This window comes from Penicillium hispanicum, assembly GCF_028827665.1.
Source record: "Penicillium hispanicum strain IBT 35686 chromosome Unknown utg000002l_segment0_segment0, whole genome shotgun sequence".
In the NCBI taxonomy this organism is placed as follows: domain Eukaryota; kingdom Fungi; phylum Ascomycota; class Eurotiomycetes; order Eurotiales; family Aspergillaceae; genus Penicillium; species Penicillium hispanicum.
Window position 1 is genome coordinate 1716215 of NW_026623194.1, and position 17837 is coordinate 1734051.

At 55.5% G+C, this 17837-nt stretch overlaps 5 protein-coding genes across 5 annotated transcripts; 1 reads left to right on the forward strand and 4 right to left on the reverse strand.

Annotated features, from left to right (window-relative positions):
- Window positions 1–959: 959 nt before the first annotated feature.
- Window positions 960–1478, reverse strand: N7459_002348 (uncharacterized protein; the record flags this gene model as incomplete). The annotated part of the gene is made up of 1 exon (XM_056941533.1): window positions 960–1478. One exon carries the CDS (start codon window positions 1476–1478, stop codon window positions 960–962), a length of 519 nt encoding a protein of 172 aa, XP_056803388.1.
- Window positions 1479–3392: 1914 nt separating this feature from the next.
- Window positions 3393–5554, forward strand: N7459_002349 (nucleotide pyrophosphatase/phosphodiesterase family protein; the record flags this gene model as incomplete). Its single annotated transcript, XM_056941534.1, has 3 exons — window positions 3393–3821; window positions 3884–5150; window positions 5202–5554. The coding sequence occupies 3 exons, from the start codon at window positions 3393–3395 to the stop codon at window positions 5552–5554; spliced, it is 2049 nt and encodes a 682-aa protein (XP_056803389.1).
- Window positions 5555–6060: 506 nt separating this feature from the next.
- On the reverse strand, window positions 6061–9252 carry N7459_002350 (uncharacterized protein; the record flags this gene model as incomplete). Its single annotated transcript, XM_056941535.1, has 1 exon — window positions 6061–9252. One exon carries the CDS (start codon window positions 9250–9252, stop codon window positions 6061–6063), a length of 3192 nt encoding a protein of 1063 aa, XP_056803390.1.
- Window positions 9253–10134: 882 nt separating this feature from the next.
- N7459_002351 (uncharacterized protein) lies at window positions 10135–13956 on the reverse strand (the record flags this gene model as incomplete). The annotated part of the gene is made up of 1 exon (XM_056941536.1): window positions 10135–13956. The coding sequence occupies one exon, from the start codon at window positions 13954–13956 to the stop codon at window positions 10135–10137; it is 3822 nt and encodes a 1273-aa protein (XP_056803391.1).
- A 1417-nt stretch (window positions 13957–15373) lies between these two features.
- N7459_002352 (uncharacterized protein) lies at window positions 15374–16978 on the reverse strand (the record flags this gene model as incomplete). Its single annotated transcript, XM_056941537.1, has 1 exon — window positions 15374–16978. The coding sequence occupies one exon, from the start codon at window positions 16976–16978 to the stop codon at window positions 15374–15376; it is 1605 nt and encodes a 534-aa protein (XP_056803392.1).
- Between the last annotated feature and the right edge of the window lie 859 nt (window positions 16979–17837).

The window sequence follows — 17837 nt, forward strand, 5'->3', positions numbered from 1 at the left end:
CTCGCATCTATGGCACTGAACCTACATTGTGATATAGTAAACACCTGGAATGTATTGAACCATTTCGGGTGAAAAATCGAATAATCCCGACATTACGAGGGTACAAACTAACGGCGGATCACTATACGTACCATAGCGCCATCCAATGCACTGTGATGTGATACCAGCTCTTCCAGTTCACCATAAACTCCCGTTACTAGTAGTAAGGAGAAACCGCAATTGACACACTCGAAAGAGTAAGATCTCCATCCAGCCAAAGACTAGATCCATTGCGCAATGCAGTAGCCACCGCACATCGCCACCCGGAAGCTAATTGCATCATGTTGCATTCTTATCTCGCGTTCTCATCGCGGCTCAAACTTTAAGCTTGTTCCTACGATGGATTCTCCGGAAAGACCTTTCGGGGTCGAACACCTGCTTCTTCCTAAATGCCTGAAAGACTTGTCAGGCTCTAAGAATAGGGCTGACGTTGCATCGCCACCTGATAAATCAGGAATAAGGTTTTGAGTCGAGATATCATCACTCCGGTTGAAGTCTAACGGGAGACTCGGCCGGGTGTTCCTCAAACGACGACCAGTTCACTCGTTGGATTCTACTGGGATCTACTGAAACCGAGGAGATTGGAGAAAGCAATGCTCCATCCAGTAGATTTTTTTAATTGGGATTATATTATTTTGGTATATATCCCTGAAAACACCCAATACAAACAGGAAGAGCGCGATCTAAATCACCCATGAACGCCTGCCTTTTCCGCCTCTGTGATCCTGTCTTGCAGCGTCTGGGTATTCATCCCATATCCCCCCGGAGGGAACCACCGGACAGCAGCCATTGGGACACCATCCACGGAGTATACAGGAGGAACAACATCAGACAAGAACAGGGAACAGGAGATAAGACAAAATAACCAAGCACCGGTATTAAACGAACAAGACCACAGACATTAATTGAAGGGAACCCGTTTATGCGAGGAGCATAAGAGCGCCGTAGACAACGCTACCAGCGACACCACCGGCGACGCCCATCTGGGGAGCAGACAGCTTCGAGCCGGGGTTAGAAGGAGTGAAGCCAGTGGAGCTGGGGGAGGCCGGGGTGTTACCGGCACCGCCAGAGCCAGAGCCGACGCCAGAGCTGGAGCCAGAGCCAGAGCCGACGCCAGAGCCGACGCCAGAGCCGACGCCAGAGCCAACGCCAGAGCCAGGAGAGCTGGTCGGGACGGACACGGGGACGGTAGAGCACTTGCCGTTGCGGCAAGCGGCAGTGGAAGTGACAACGGTGCCGTTGCCGCCGCCGCCGCCCTGAGTGCCGTTTTTGTGGGGGATGCCGGTGACGATGGGGTGAGTGCCAGTCTTAACGGCGGTGCCGGCGACGTGCAAGTTCACGCCCTTCGCATGCACGGGGGGCTCGTGCTTGGGGAGAGCGGCCTGGACGCCGGTGGCGATGGCCAGGAGGGCCACGGCAGAAGAAGCAGTGAAGTGCATTCTGGATAGAGCTTGAAAGCGATTGAATCAAGAAGTAGAAGGGTAGCTTCTTGTCGTAACGAATGACGAACGAGCTGGGATGGACGGTCAGTATAATTGGGTCTTGAGGGTAGGTTCTAGACCTGACGCCAATGCTCTTACCTAGGGTGCAGGATGTACTGAGCAATGGGAAGATCTAAGGGGATCAGAACAGGACCATGGCCCTGGGGCGATGAGGAACCCGTCTTTATAGCTTCTATAGCTGTCCAAATCCGGCCAGTCGGGGGTACTCAAGCAAAGTGGATGATGCTATGTAACGGGAAGAGAAAAAGAGAGAAAAATTTTTCTCTTTCCCCAAGGGATACCCTCTCTATGATCGCCTGTGCACTTCTGCCTTCGAAGGGCACCTTGGTACCATGGCGTGGAACAAGTTTCCATATCAAGGATTACCGCATCCGGGGGCGGACACCTCGATGTCACTCTGGGTCCCCGGCCGAGCCAAGCTCCACTGGGATACCTTGCTCGGTTCCTATTGGTGACAGAGCCTGCCGTGCTTCGCACGAACGGTGGAGCACGAGAGCAAGAAGGCGTTATCCATCGCCGCTGCCGAGGACGGTAGATATCACGTGATGTATTCCAAATTAGGAAGGCGACCAGCATGGGTGTCTCGCAAGCGGAAACTGCGATCGTGCGCACTCCACGTCGCAGCAACTAGAATGCCTCGTCGATCGACCAGAGGAGAGCGGACAATGGCCTTTTTGTCTCTTCTTGCTGTGTTGGGCCAAGGGGATGCAGACCCCATGTGCGGCTTGTATGCGGGGGGGCGCCACCCCGGGTCCGGGGGCCACGCAATTTTGCAGAATGCATCAAGGGACAGTAGGCCTTGAAACCCAGTCAATCCGTCATCAGGGAGCAGAGCCTCAAAGAACTGTCCAGGGAAACTGCCTGGCGATACTGTCTTTTCAAGAACCATCGCATGGCATTCACTCGCCAGGCGTATACGTCAGGGCAAATTCGCCAGGACAATGGAGATGCGCTTCCAAGTTCCACTAGAGGAATTTGTATAACTAGGGAAAATGAGCCCGACAGGTAGTAGAAGAACCATTCGGCGCAGTTGGGGTCTCCTGGGAAGTAACGTTCGCGCCTCCGAGCATCGAGTTAGCCTTGGAGATCCTGGTCGTCGCGCGTTGATCCGGGAATGCGTCCATGTCAGTGAACCACCGCATCCGGGCATCACTTCTTGAGCTGCGTCGGTGGCTTCCCGTTGTTCACAGAAAAGCTTCGTGTCAAGCGATCTGACAGCTGCAACATTGATCGTTCAGCCTCGAGGAATGCTGAGGCGCCGTCACCCTTCGACCAATGATCTCCCATGGGGTTGTCATTTGTGGGAAGATTGAGAATGCAGTTCCAACGCACGGTGTCATCAGCTAGGAGTGAAGATGAAACTGAGAGGCATGCTCCAGATGTATACTCTATTTCCAGATTTAGCGGAAGGATCAATAGACTCGATTACCATGCCCGTTACCGGGGAACCGAAAACGTGAGGTCAACAGAACCATAGTGATGTATTACTTTGATGGAGGCCCATCTCCTCAAGACGCGGTTCCTGTTTCGCGTGCCCTGGGACAAAGCAAGGCTAGTTGTGGTCGCCATGTTAGTCGAGATAGCCGACTCCCCGTTGTAGGAGTTGGTTGGAATCGGGTCCCAAATTTGTGTAATTCATGAAATGGACGAGAAGTTTTGAAGATGCAGAATCACATCATCTTCCAGTTGCCATGCATCAGTTGAGGAAACAAAGCGTTGAAGCGGGCGGAGAAAACACGCGGAGCCTTGGAGCCTTGGCGGGCCGCGATTCGCCGATCTCCCTTCGACTTGTGCTTCACTTCTCCAGCTCCCCAGGTCCGATGTCTTGTAGCCGCGGCTGACGCGCCAGCAATGCGAATCCCCGACAGTCCTTCTCTCCTGTCCCCCGCAAACTACGACAACGATGCGGCCTCGCTACACTCTCCCTCCGAGCAGGACTCCGACTCCGAAGACGACGAGTTCCTCCGGCATCGCCGCAGCACGCTAGAACTCTCCAAACACGACCAGGCCGTCCTGGACGATGAAGATGAGCTGGAGAAGCTGTTGACCAGGCAGGGCCCTGCCCAAGGGCTCCGCAGGATGTTCAGTCCAAATCGAAGCAGCGTGCGGATTGGAAAGCGAGAACGACGACGAGCGCGCGAGGCTCGAGTGCCGCGCCGGGAGAGGGTCAGCGAGGAGGGAGAACTGATGTACGAGATGGAAGAAGGGATTGGAGATGACGAGGTTTCGTTAATGAGCGCTTCCCCGCTGGACTTGGAGGAGGAGTATATTTACGAGCCGGTAAACTCTCAAGGTCCTGTCATACATCTATCGTGGGAGCTAACATAAAACCTTCTTCTTAGCCACCCCAACCGTCCTGGCGAAGATACCTATTGGTATTTGCCGTCATACTCGTCCTCTTCCTGATCCTCCTGCTCGGCGCATACAAAGCTTCTGGTAACTTCCGGGCATCGCACGCACATGCGCAACCCCTGCTCTCTAATGGCACCGCCCTCTTTGGGCCCACGACAATCTTGATCTCGCTGGATGGTTTCCGAGCAGACTTCCTCGACCGAGGCTTGACGCCGTCGCTCAATTCCCTCATCGCGGACGGGGTTTCCCCGCAATATATGCACCCCAGCTTCCCGAGCGTTACCTTCCCAAATCATTTTACACTGGTCACTGGTCTGTACCCCGAGAGCCACGGTGTGGTGGGCAACACTTTCTGGGACCCAGGGCTGCAAGAAGAGTTCTACTACACACATCCGGCCGTTAGCATGCTGCCCAAATGGTGGAATGCGGAACCCCTATGGGTCACCGCAGAGAGGCAGGGGGTGCGCAGTGGCATCCACATGTGGCCGGGGTCAGAAGCCCACATTGGAGACCTGGAGCCGAGCTATGTGGATAGATACAACGGCTCCGAGGCTTTGTCTCGCAAGGTCAATCGCGTTCTTGAGCTTCTTGATCTACCGGGACCGGAGGACGAGTCACATTTGGTGCCCGAGCGACCACAATTCATTGCAGCCTATGTCCCCGATGTTGACAAGGACGGTCATAATTATGGACCCAACAGCACCGAGATCCGCTCCACGATCTCTCGAGCCGATGAACTGGTAGGAGGGATCGTGGCCGGCCTAGCAAGTCGCAACCTGACTGATGTGGTCAATATTGTGGTCGTTTCGGACCACGGTATGGCCACCACTTCTAACGAGCGACTTGTTCAACTCGATGATCTCATCGACCTCAGCCTTGTCGAGCACCTCGACGGATGGCCATCTCGTGGCATTCGGCCTAAGCGACCGGAAGACTTGGCGGTCCTCCGGGGGCAGCTAGAGAAAGTGGCACCCGATTATGCGCATGCCGTTGAGATCTATACCAGGGAAACAATGCCTGCACGCTATCACTTCTCCCACAATGACCGCATTGCACCATTGTGGGTGATTCCTAAGGCCGGGTGGGCCATTGTCGAACGTCCCGAGTTTGACGCGAAAGAAGCCTTGAAGACTGGGGAGGTGTATCACCCCCGAGGCATACATGGCTACGACCATGAGCACCCGCTGATGCGAGCTATTTTCATCGCACGGGGCCCAGCCTTTGCACACACTCCCAACAGCCGCCTTGACGTGTTCCGTAAGTAGCTGCCACTCTGAATGATGAGCACCCGCTAATCAATCTCGATAGAGAACATCGAGGTGTACAATATCATTTGCGACTCGTTGGGCATTGATCCTCTCCCAAACAATGGGACTCTTCGGCTCCCACTGGAGCCAGTAGGCCTGCATTCCGATGCGAACGCGCCACCTCTGCAGCCACCCTCCGATCCACCAGGAGATACTTCAACACCCACCAGCGGGCCCGAGCCTACGAGTCCAGCAACGGAGGCACCCACTAAGGCGTCACCAGCAACCGAAGCTGAAAACGGTGCTGAGAAAGAATCGAGCTGGTGGGACGCCGTGTGGAATAAACTCGACCAGTGGAAGCAGTGGGCGGGTGAGCTGCTTTCGGCGGAGAAGGACAATCATCCGCAGGTGTGATTTAGGCTTATTGGCCGGTGCAATAATGCAGCCATCTTCTTTTGCTTTATCTTGGACCACACCTGGCACCATGATTTTTTTGAGAGATACCCATGTTAAAACTACATAAGCATCTATGGACATAGTATGAGCTCTGGTTAAAATATATATGCCCTTAGTCTACCTAGGTAGATATAAGTACCTGGGTATATTAAACCTAGAGATGCAGTTCACTCCCAAGTCCCGCCTGGCCAAACTGTTTGAGCAAAATGCGGCAGAGTATCGTATCTCTTCGAAAAGAGATGTACGGTCTATATTCTTCGACTCGGCGCCCCAACTATTGCAGCTATGCGCATGAATTATGGACTACTTCACTGAGCATACACTTGGGATTGAGTGTGGTATATCTCCAAGGCTCCCCAAAACATCATCTCAGAATTGTGAGGCGGAACAAGCTGTCTCATCAAGAACACTTAGATAAGTCGTGGAAGCCTCCCCGAAGATGATGTCCAACTGGACACGTACCGTTATTGCAACCATTCAACTATCCACTTCTTCACCCAGTCATTCTTGACACCATCCATGGCCTGCATCTTCTTCGTAACCTTGGCAGTTTCCTGTGTATCCAAAATATTATCAGGTCCAGGGCTTGCCGAAGCGATCTCTTCAAAGAACTCCAACAATTTAGCAGCCGGATTCTCCTCCAAGAGCAACTGCAGCTCGGTCTCGCCTGTTGCATTGCCAGTAGCAACCTCGATATCCTGGCGAACCCTGTCCACCCAAGACGCGAGGGAGACCATTTCCACGGTCTTGTCCGACAACGAACTCAATGTCTCCGCGACAACCGGCTGGATGTCTCCCCACGTCCTCACATGGGGATTGTGGGGATGATAAACACCCACAACACCACCAGGCGCCACTGGCCCAGCAAGCGCAAGCTCCACCAGCGCTTCCGCCAGCAGGTCCATGGGCACCCAGTCAATGCGGCCCAGCGCGGATCCCAGGTCCTCGGGCACGGCGCCGACACGTAACGAGCTCAGCACTAAACTGGGGAACCACTCGCTTTTCTTCCAGAGGCCTGGCGTGCGGACTGTGCCGGCCACTTGTCCCACTCTTGCGAATGAGGCCCGGATTGCACGCGTGGGCGCGGCTTGGCCGAGAAGCTGCTCGGCGATGTACTTGCTGTTGGCATACCCGTTCGGCGCGGGTGTCTCCGTTGTGATCACTGCTTCCGGCGTGCGTCCTGAAGCGGTGCGGTGACCCAGGACGGAGCTGATGGATGAGATGAAGAAGAGGTGTGGTGATCGGGACGCCGAGGCTGTGAAGTCGATCATGTTGACGACGCTCGCTAGCTCGGGCTTGAACGAGGACAGGGAGAGATTGAAGTTCACGCCCCAGGCGTTGTGGATCACGACTGTTGTCATGTCTTGCAGGAGTTTGAAGGTCCCTGGGGCTAGTCCGAGGTCTTTCTGCGTTGTGTCTGCGTGCCAGAAGTTCACCCGGGGAGTATCTAGCACGGTGGGGAGATGAAGGAAGTTGCACTTTTGTCGCTGTATTTCCAGACTGTCTTTTCTGCGGTTCAGACAGTGGACGTGGGTTACTGATGGGATCTTGAGGAGAGCGTCGAGGATGTACGTCCCCAGAGTCCCGGTCGAACCGGTCAGCACGACAGTGTGTGACAGGGGAGTTCCAGTCAGTGGTTGCGCGGCGGGTCCTACAATCTGACCCATGAGTTGCTGCAGGAGATGCTGTCTTTCCTGGAGCTGCGCTTGCTGGGTAGCCTCCTTTGAGGCCTGGTCATTCCGCATAAGCTCCAACACAGCCCGCGTGAGCGCAGAGAGCGAAGGATTGAGATAAATCAAGTTCGGCGTGAAAGAAGGTAAATCAAAACCACGCTTGAAAATGCGCGTAGCGGTGATAGCTTGCAACGAGTCGAGACCGAGAAGGAAGAAGTTCTCAGTTGTGCAGATCTGCTCCGCGTGCCAGCTGGTGATGGACTCGAGGGACGCCTGGATGAAATCCGATATTTGCTGCGGGTTGTCGACTCGCCCGGGGCCGACGGGTCCATTCTCTGACTGTGCAGCTAGCCTCTCCGCGTCTGCGTATAGTGCCTCGATCTCCGGTGTGTACGAGGCGATAGTCGCAGCTCGCGAGATCGTGCCCTTGCCCGCGCGGAGCATTGGCTTGTCCGGCGTGATGAAGAGGATGTGTGTTCGTGCGATCCGCGCATGGGCCGGACAGACTTGGTTCGCCTCTTCGATGCTCGGCCAGATGGTTTCGATGGCAGCTGCCCGCTCGCTGGAACTGAGTGCTGTATTCCCCCACTCCACGAGCAGTGATGCCTGGAAGCGCTGGGCGCCGGCGACGAGCACCCCGGTGATATCAGGCGTGGACGCATAGATATGCTGTTCCATGGAGACCGGGTTGGTCTTCTCGCCATTCAGGAAGACGATCACGTCGTCGGCACGGGCGCTCCAGCGCCACAAGTCCGGTTTGCTTGGGTCTGGATGGCGTGTGAAGAGATCTCGTGTAGGGTACTCTTGGAGGTCGGGGAAGACCGCGAACGGGAACTGGTGTGTTTCACGCTCTGGCGAGCGCACATGGACCAGCTCGTACTCGTCGTCTGTCACGGGGCGCAGCTCTGTGCCGAGCTCCGGGTGGAAGTGCATGTACTTCCAGTCCTTGCGAGGGTCCCGATTGGCGATGGAGTGAATGCCACACAGCAGTCCTTGCTCTGTCGCGCCGAGGTGGTTGACTAGTTTGATCTTCGATGCCACGGTATCGCCAATGGCCTGGGGAAGATCGCCGCCGCAGTACATGAGATGGTCCATGTTCTGACCGCAGTATTCCAATAGCTCAGGGCTCTGTGCGAGCTCGTTGATGATCGACGGTACGAGAAATCCAGTGTCGATCTGGGTCTTCTTCCTGGCCTCGACTAGCGCAGCGGCCGTGGGTAATCCGCCGGAAGTTGGGAGAACGATGGTGATGCCGGCGGGAATGGAGATGAACAGTGTGCAAGCGATCCCGCCGGCATGAAAGGGCGGGAGCGCCAGAAACATCTTTTTGTTTCTCATCCAGCTTTGTTGCGTCTCGAACCCGTCGGGCGGCACCAAGTTGGCCATGCGCATATATACAGACGCAGCCTCGAGGGTCCAAATAATCGGCTTGGGCAGACCCGTGGAGCCAGACGTATGAAGAATCATCATTATGTCACTCGCATTCTCGGGATAGGTCTTGGGATATTCGAAATGGGGGTAGACGTTCGTGAGCAGCTCGTCCACGCTGGGGATCTCGAATGCCTGTATGGATAACGCATCCAGCATGGCCGTCGCGGGTGGCGACCGGGGCATGGGCGTGATTAACTTGTCGCAATGGAGAGTCTTGAACAAGCATTCATGGGCAGCCATGCTATTTCGTGGCGACGTGAGAAAGAGAGCGTATCCAGCTTTGGTGGCTCCAAGGACTAGAGCGGGATATCGCACATCATTGGGTCCGATATAGGCCAGCGTTTCACCCTGGCCAGGGCCCAAAGTCTCAGTCAACCACCAGGCGAGACCATTGATTGCATTGGCGAAAGCACGAAAAGAAACACAACGGAACCCGTCATCATAAGCCATCGGCGACTTGGGATACTCTGCATAGATTGCATCCGGCTTGACGCGAGCATAGTGATCAACAACATGTGGGAAAAGCTCATTGTCCGGAAGAAAATCCGCCATTGTGAATCAATTTGGAATAGAATAATCTGGCGTTATAAACGAGGATCGTGAGGAGAAAGACATTACTCGCCATCGACTGGCGAACAAAGAACTCTTATAGAACGTGGTTCTCGGTGAACCTCTATCTCCTCTCCCAACTCTGTTCAACGGCCATGCCCCACCGATAGGGGGCTGTCAACAAAGAAATCGCAGCGGGGCGTATATAGACGTGTCTATGTGAGCCTCGCTCTGGACCACGCCGACCAGCTTGGGCCTCTAGGCCCAGTTTATTGGAGCCCAAGTGCATGTCCCAAGGGTTCTGTGTATACACCTTGTAGGTATGTTCGTTCAGCTAGCTGATTGCTCAGTATCAATATGTTTGCCCGTTGTAGGGCTCTTTACTTCAGACTCGAGTCTACAAGTAGTAAAGTGTAGCTTGGGACCAAAGTGCTACCATAGCGGGACTAATTGGGGCTCAGTTCGCCAGTCTAGCTAAGGCGATGGCGTCTGCTTCATCCATACTCGATATGTAGAAGTCCCGAAAGTCTGGATGTTGGGACGGCACAGCCAATAGGAACCCGCGATCTGGATTAGCGGCCTGCTGACACGTTTTCCTGGATCCCGCTGGGCCAATGAGGTCTTCCGAACTACGATGTCACCGCTACTTTGGGAAGGAGTAGGGGAGTTCGCGATTGGTGGTAATATCTAACTTCGTGGCCATAGGAATCGTGAACCTTTCTTTGATGGATCTGAATCTATCTATGATTAATTCATTCGAGTTTCGACGAAGACTACACCATTCCACCTATGCTAGATGCAAAAAGCACAGAAACCACCCAAGTCGAAACAGCAAGAACAAAATAGTCATACCAATAGAAGTAAGCATCAATCAATCACGTCAACCTAGGATGTAGATATCCAATTCACCCACTGACACCCACAGCCCCCCGTCCCACCATCCACGCCCCCGTAACTGGTCGAATTCGACGACGAATTGCCCTCGCCCACATTATCAAATATCCCCGACGCAGGATTCACCAACGTCCCGCCAACGCCGCGATCTTCAACCTGCAACTTCCGATCCGTGATGTTGTAGTGTCCGTTCTCCTCGACCGCGTAGCAATACACCAGCTTCTTCTTCTCGTCGCCGCCGTGCCGGTCCAGTGTAATTGTGATCGGGTACGGAAACGAGCCGGGCCGCGTATAGTCTGTCGCAGAGGAATACGACGTCGCCGTTGACGCGGTGGCCGTCGGCGAGGCGGCTGTGCTCGAGGATGTGCTGGAGGTGTTGGTCGTGCGGCCCTTGGGCAAACGCACGTAGCCCATTTTACTCGACTGGGTCCAGATCTGCACCAGGAAGCGGGTTTGCGACCAGGTGCAGCGGGCGTGGGCGTCGGCTTCGCTGGATCCGCCGTTGGTGTCGTGTGGGTCGAAGTCGGTGCCGCTGTCGTTGAGCGGCGCCTTGGAGGCCAGGAAGATGGATTTGTCAAAGTATGTGTAGAAGCCGTAGTGTTCATCGGATCGGCCGCGGTTGTAGAGGCGGACGGGCTGTGAGGAGGGGAGTGGGTAGAGCGTTGCGGCGGCGGCTGTGCCGTCGGAGTTTTCCGCCGGCGCTGGGAAGATGGATGATAGATTGGGGAAGGAGTTTGAGTCGCTGCGGCGGAGGAGTTTGGCTGAGGAGAGGTGCACGGGTGAAAGGACGGACATGAAGAAGGGTGTTTCTTCGCCGGCGTATGGGACGGAGTTGCCGTCGGTGGTGTTCCCGAGGAAGGCCTGCTCGGTGAGGCTCGGAGATGAGGGCGATGGAGTCCAGATACCGCTGTCGCTTCTCCTATGGACCTTGTGCGCCGTGTCGGTGCTGTTGGGATATGTTCCGTTGCGGAATCGGATCTCAACGCGGAAACTGGGATGGTCTGCGCTGTAGGGCTGGTTTTCGGATTGCTGGTCTCCTTTCGGGAGGTCGCAGCTCCAGAGCGAAGATGGACTGATGCACGTCGACTTCTTCTCCTGCGTCTCTGATCCCACAATCGTCGCAATGCCCGTGGGCATGGGCGGATACCCGGTCAAGTTGAGCCATTGCGATTGAACGGGAGTCGTGTCGCCCTTCCTTGTCAATGTGGTCGCCAACACAATTGCGAGGATCACAATGATTAGGAAGAATATGCAGATGGCGAGATACCATCGACGACGGACTCGTCCCTCGCGTCCCGATCGTTTAGAGCGACCTTTTCTGCTGAAGCAGCCACGTCCCCGCCAAAGACCACAGACTTTCCGCCCAGCCTTATCTTCTCGCTCCAGTCTGCGACGGCGAGATTCTCCTGCCCCAGGTACTCCATTGGGATTCATAACTGGCGCATTTGGAGGAGGATAGATATCGTACCGTGGCGGCAGAGCAGCCTCGTTTGGGTATTCGCGTGGGTATTGACTATATATAGGCGCAGGAGCATTTACCGTCGCTAATTGAATGGATCCCGGGCCACCTGCCTCACGCTGAAACCCGGGAGATATTGGCTCAGAAGGATGTGGCGGAGCTGGTTCTTGGAGGGATTCTGGACCTGAGGGCGGCACTTGGCCTGGGACGGGTGCCCTGGGCGCTTCAGGCTCCAGTGGGATCTCTCGTGCTTCTGAAGGAGCTGGAGGCCATTCTGATACTGGTAGCGGTGGTTGCTCCTGTGCTGCATTATGAAATGGGTTCGTAGGAGGGAAAACAGGGACGTAGTGAGGCACTGCTCTCTCCACAATGACGGGAGCTTGGGGCGGCATTTGCTCTGCTGGTGGTGGATAATGCACATTACTCGCAGGCGGGGAGATGGTATTGATAATTTGCGGAGGAGCTGGTTGTTGGCTCACCGGGATCTCTGCAGGAGGTGGTAAGGGCTCAGGAATAGGGATAGGTGCTGGTGGCGGTTCATGCACAGGCTTTTGGGCCGGCTGCTCAATCACTGCGGCCTTGTTCGATGGGTGAGGAGGCTCAGGCAAGCCTTTCTCGTGGTCAGAAACAACGGTAGACGCCCACGAGTCTGAACTACTGACGGAAGCAGCAGATGCCGCGGCTTTGGTGTGGTCGATCTGCTTTGCACCCTCTCCCGTAGGCGAGTCAACGTCAATCAGCAGGCCGCGGCTTGCCAATTCTGTTTTTCCTGGGACAGTCTCATTGGCTTCCTTGTTGGTTGCGCCTGGGATTCCAGCTTCGGCCAGAATCAGACCCCGATCTCGTGTTTCGCCTGCATCTGCATCGGGTATGGGGATGGGAAGAGCACCAGGCGGAGTGATAGAGCAGACATGATTATGGCACTCGAAGTAGGGAGTTTTGCTAAATAGTTCATGAGCACAGGCTTGGTAGTACTCCGCCGCCTCGCCCTGGATCGGGCGTCCCGGAAACATGAACGAATGCGTCGTCTGTCTTTGAGTGATGGGTGTAGGCTCCTCGTTGCCGCCGAGCGAGCGAGACTGCTCGAGGCTGTTTGTGCCATCCTCGAAGGGATTGGTGACAGCCGTCTCGGGCGTATCCGGAGAAAAGCTCGAGGTCTCCTTCTCCCACCACTGTTTTGTTTTCGTGTCAGCGGGCGTTACGACCAAAGAGTCGTCGCGTGGGAAATTAGGGCTCAGAGGTGACTTCTTGCCGAGCAAGGGCGAGAGCAGATAAGTCCACCATCCCTGGGACTGCGGTCTACTGGCCTCTGTATTCACACTCAACCGGTTCAGTGGGGTCTGATCGTTGTCATCTAGTATACTTCGAGTCGATTCTCTCTTCGGGCTGTCGACCTCGAAGATCGTGCCAGCCGAGAGGGAGCGGCGTTTCCTCGTCATCGCGTTGAAATGAGCACTCAGAAACTCAGAATCGGCAGCTTGCTTCTTGGCCAGCGCGTGCTGCTCTGGGATAGCTGGCACCGGCGGGACATCGGGCTCATTCTGCCACAGCCGTGGCGTGGGCTGGGAGTACACGCTGGAGGTTGCACGCGGCCGAAGACCCTCTGGGCTCGAGGTCGACCACGGCGCATCTTCGCGGGCGGGTGTGACGATGATCGACGGCGTGAGGGGAGCGTGCTGGTCGCCTGCACTGTCGAATTCCTTTGTTCGGTCCAACGATTCGTGGGATGGCACTGCCAGTCCGATCATCACATTGCGATCGGACGGCGAGAGGCCGTGATCGAACCGGTCACTGAAAGGATCCTCGGGCTTCGGGTCCAGAAACGAGCTTGCGTTGTGCGACGTGCCCTTTTCTTCGGGGTCTCGCTCATCAGTGAGCCGCTGGAATCCACGGGAGACCGAGGCTCGCTTTTTGGAGCTGGTGGTCTTGGTCTTTTGCGCGGAGCGCTCCTTTTCTCGTGCTTTGGATAGGACCTTGAGGTCGTTCAGATCCACGAATGGAGCAGACGTCGACGTCGTGTCCTCGGTATTTTGGTTCTTCGGTGGTGCAGCCAGAGAGAAGTCTGTGACCAAATTCAGCCCAACTGGCTTCGGGGTGTTCTTCTTTTTCTTGGTGATTCCGTGAAAGCTGAGCCGTGAGCCGGAGCCCGCATGTCTATCTCGATGCTCGGACTTGTCGACTTTCTGTCTGGTTGCCTTGACCAGAAAGTCAAAGGGCCGGTTCCGCTCCAACTCTCGGTCTTCTGCAGAGGAGCACGATGGACTCGAGATTTCCTCGCTGATGGGCGATGAGAGAGGGAAGGTCGGGACTGGCACCTGCAGGTCGGGCTGTGGCTTGTGCCGCTTGGAGACCATGTTGGCTTGTCTCAAAAAAAGGAGTTTGTGTCTGATAAGTTGTTCTGAGGTATTCAGTCCAGAATAATCACAGATGACCCAGTTGTGTTGCTTGTCGACATGCCGTGAGCCTGCAGGATGTGCAGAGGAATGATGGTAGATGGATGAAGATGCCCAGTGTCTTCGAAGAAGGCAGAGAAGCCACACCAAACAAAGAGAGTCGTGTTCTGCTATTAATCTGAAAATTGCCTGACACCTGAAACAATGCAGTCAAAGAAACGCCGCGGATGCATTCACTGGGAAAAGAACGAAGGCAGCCAGTGGGAGGAGAGCAGGAAAGAGACAAAGAAAAGACGACACCACGTGAAGGGAAGAAAGTGAAGGGAAAGAGATGAGATGCAAAAGATCCAGAACCAGGGCACGAAGAAAAGAAAAGAGAGCCAGTCTCGAACAAATACGACGGAGAAAACAAAATCAAGCTCGCAGTCATCAGCAGAGCTCTTCCCGCGCTCCATGGTGCATGGAGCTTGGGCGATCTAGATGCGCATCAGGCCCAGCTCGCCCCCGTCCAATGGGACTCGGCCCTGGCTGATGTTCTGCAGCCATCCCAGACAGTCTGATGCAGTAGCTCGAGAATGACATTTGCCGCTACCAGTGAATGAGGCAACAGATCACCAGGGGCTGCGGGCGCGAGCGCATATTGGATGCAGAAGCAGTCCGGGGCCGACAGGACGCGCCGGGCTCGGGCGCTAAGAGAGCCAATCACCGCGTGCAGAACCCAAAATAGACCGGCTTTTTTTAGTTCTTCAGGATGGAATCAAATGGTTCAGACTGTTGGGCTCCTCCGTTGGGCTTACTTGGAGATGATGAAGGCAGAGCAAAATTTGTGGATATCATATAGCGTGGAGCACGCGCTTTTTGAACATTTGGTACACACTCGATTCCGAGCAGAAAACAAAAAACAGTCCCATATCCATGCCGATGACCCATTTCCCAGTACCCCGTCGTATCCAGAACAAGAACATGCAGTAGACGGATGATGCCAAGCGGTTGGTATAACCCGCAGGAGTTGAATGAAGAAAGAAAAAGCAGAGGAAAAGAGATAGAGCGATTGCGGGTATGATCGATAACAGACACAAATGAAAAGATGTAAGATGTTGGAGAAACAGCCACACCCCGAGAAAGGAAATGAGGGAAGAGGGAAAGAAAACACAGACGACCCGGAAGCACCTCGGAACACGTCAAGTCGAGAAAAGAAAACAGAAACCCCCGAGATCCGTATCTAAAACAGGGGAGGGATATACAGAATGACAATGTGAAAAAGGAGTCGTCGACAGTTGAAGGTGCGTCGCGCAGCATGGCTAGTCATTTCTCATCCATGACGCTCGCCGGAACGAGGCGGATCCAAAACACAATGAGCCGTCCAGGACGTGGAATCCTACCGTCTCTCGTCGGTATACTGGATCCCTTGCATGGCCACAGACCCGTTCATGAGCGGCGGGAGGGTGCGAGGCTGCTCCTGGACGACAGCCGACCCGTTCGGGAAGCCAGAGAACACCGAGGCCTGGGCTTGGCCGTTGGTGGGCGTGGCGGACATCGGGTGGTGCTCGAAGATCGAGGCGGACCGGGAGGGCCCGTTGGCCTGTTGCTGGCTCAGTTGGGCGCGCAGTTCCTCATTCTCGGTTCGGAGGAGCGACGCTTCCCGGCGCACTTGACCTAATGACTTCTCCAGCCCGCTGATATACTCGATAGCACGAGTCAAGGTCTCCCATTTGCTCGATTTATTGTTCTGCGCCTGGGGGAGGCGCAGACGCAGGGCCTCGAAACAGTCTTTCATTTCGCTTCGTCGCTTGCGCTCGGCCAGCTTGTGTGTGACCCGTAACTCCGGGGTTCGACTATATGGCGTGTTGCCGCCCACTGGCTCAGTTTCCCCAATGAGGTCGCGAACCTGCTTATGTTGCATGGGGTGGTGATGTACGTTTTGTGGCAGTTCTGAAACAACTAATAAGCACGGGGTCAAGAGCGCGGGGGCAGAAAGATCAATCTTACCGTGCTGTCCCCGTGGCATGCGTGTTTCAGAGTACAGGCTGCTCAGGGATTCTGCGGTGCTGCCTTTGCGGGAGAAGGGAGGATTGGACGGTTCGGTGGAGGAGATCGAGCTGGAGCGCGCAACATCGGGATCGGGGAAAGCGTACGCCATACCCGCCGTGGGTGCCTCTGCGTTATAGATCTCGGACCGAGGGTTGGATGAAATGGCGGGTGCCGTACGGCCGGCGGCGAACCCACGATGTTCGCCCGGCCGGGGTCCCAAGGGTGACAGCGGTTGGCTGCCTCCCGAATACCGCGGTCCCCGGTAGGAATTCATGTCGGACGAGATGCCTCGCTCCCGCTGCAGACTGGACACGATCGAAGACTGCGACGCATTGGTGCTGTGATACGGGGACGCCGGGTTGATGGCGAGGGAGCTAATGCCCTGGTTCATACGGCTGTCGACGCTGCTTCGCCGGGACTCGGGCATTTCGGCCACGCTCCCTCGTTGGGAGGCAGCATCGAAGTTCTGGTTTATGGAGGGCAGTGCCGGGTTGGGCTGCGACGAGTGGAAGCTGGGCGAGGGTTGCTGGGCGCCGGCCGAAGAGGGGGTGGTGGATTGTTCATACGCAAAGGGCGAGCGGTCTGGCGCGACGTGGCCGCGGTTGGGCGATGGTTGCGACGTGGAGGTCAGAAAGGTCAGCGAGGGATAGTTGTTGCCGGTGCCGTTGGTCGCGGTCGAGTAGGTCGAGGATCCTGTAGGGTCAGCATACCGCAGCCCATTCATGTCGGCGGGGGTCCTACTTGTGCTTTGCGGCATTGACCAATTCCCCGAGTCTCGCTCAATCGTGTTCAAGGAGGAGTTGCCCGGCGACTTCTCCGATGGGTTCCCGGCGGCGCCGCTGCTCATGTTCGCAGTGAGGGTGGAAATCGAGGGAAGCGTCTGAGCCGATGCAGCCGGAGTCTGAGGGCCCGAGGTGACGGCCTCCCAGGGCCGGTGGGCGACCGAGTCCATCTTCGCGTGACGATGCAGTGGGATGCGGAATTGGTTCGAGGTCGAGGTCGAGACAAGATGGACGTTTGTGGACGTCCAGACAAAAGGGAGAGATCGTAGAGAATGAGATGAGGGTAGAGAACGAAGGAGGTAGGCGTCGAGTTCAACTCTCCGGGAGCAGACTATCGCATGTTCCCAAGGAGCGAATCGAGGACGAAGGTTTTCGAGGGAGCGACAGGCGAGTATAACGATCGTGTCTCGCGAAGATCAGTGCCGAGCAGTCGGGAAGGAGGAATTTCCCCAGTTCAACACGATCGCAGGTCCAAGAGGGAAATGGGGGCGAAGGGCAAGGGAAAATCCTGCAGGGCTGGAGAGACGGAGGGGCCGATGAAAGCTGAAGGGGGGGGGGGCGTGAAGGTGAAGAGGGGGGAGCGCGATCTCACGCTAAAAGGTAGATTTAGGGTCGAGTCTCGGTCGTGGGTCTTAATTGTTGGTCTCGATCAAAAGAAATTATTGACTTTTAGGCCGGGGAGGTCGTGTAGTGGAGAGGTGGTAATACGCGCAAGGGAGCATCAAGCTCGGGAACGTGGCACAATTGCTACAGGTTAATGTTAATACTATATAACATGTAATAATACATACCATCTACACTAGAATATGAATATGATACGGCTGTGAATATGATACGAATATGAATATAATAGTACGAATATTCATGGGCCCAAAACTCCAGCCCCAATCGCCTCGTCCGCGTCATGGTGGATTACCCGCTTTTTACCATACCATGCGCCAAGCCCGGGGCGCTACTGCGGGCGGGATACTTGCTGGGTACCTGGCTTGCCACTGCAGAATGGCGGGCGGCCCAAGTAACTCCACTGCC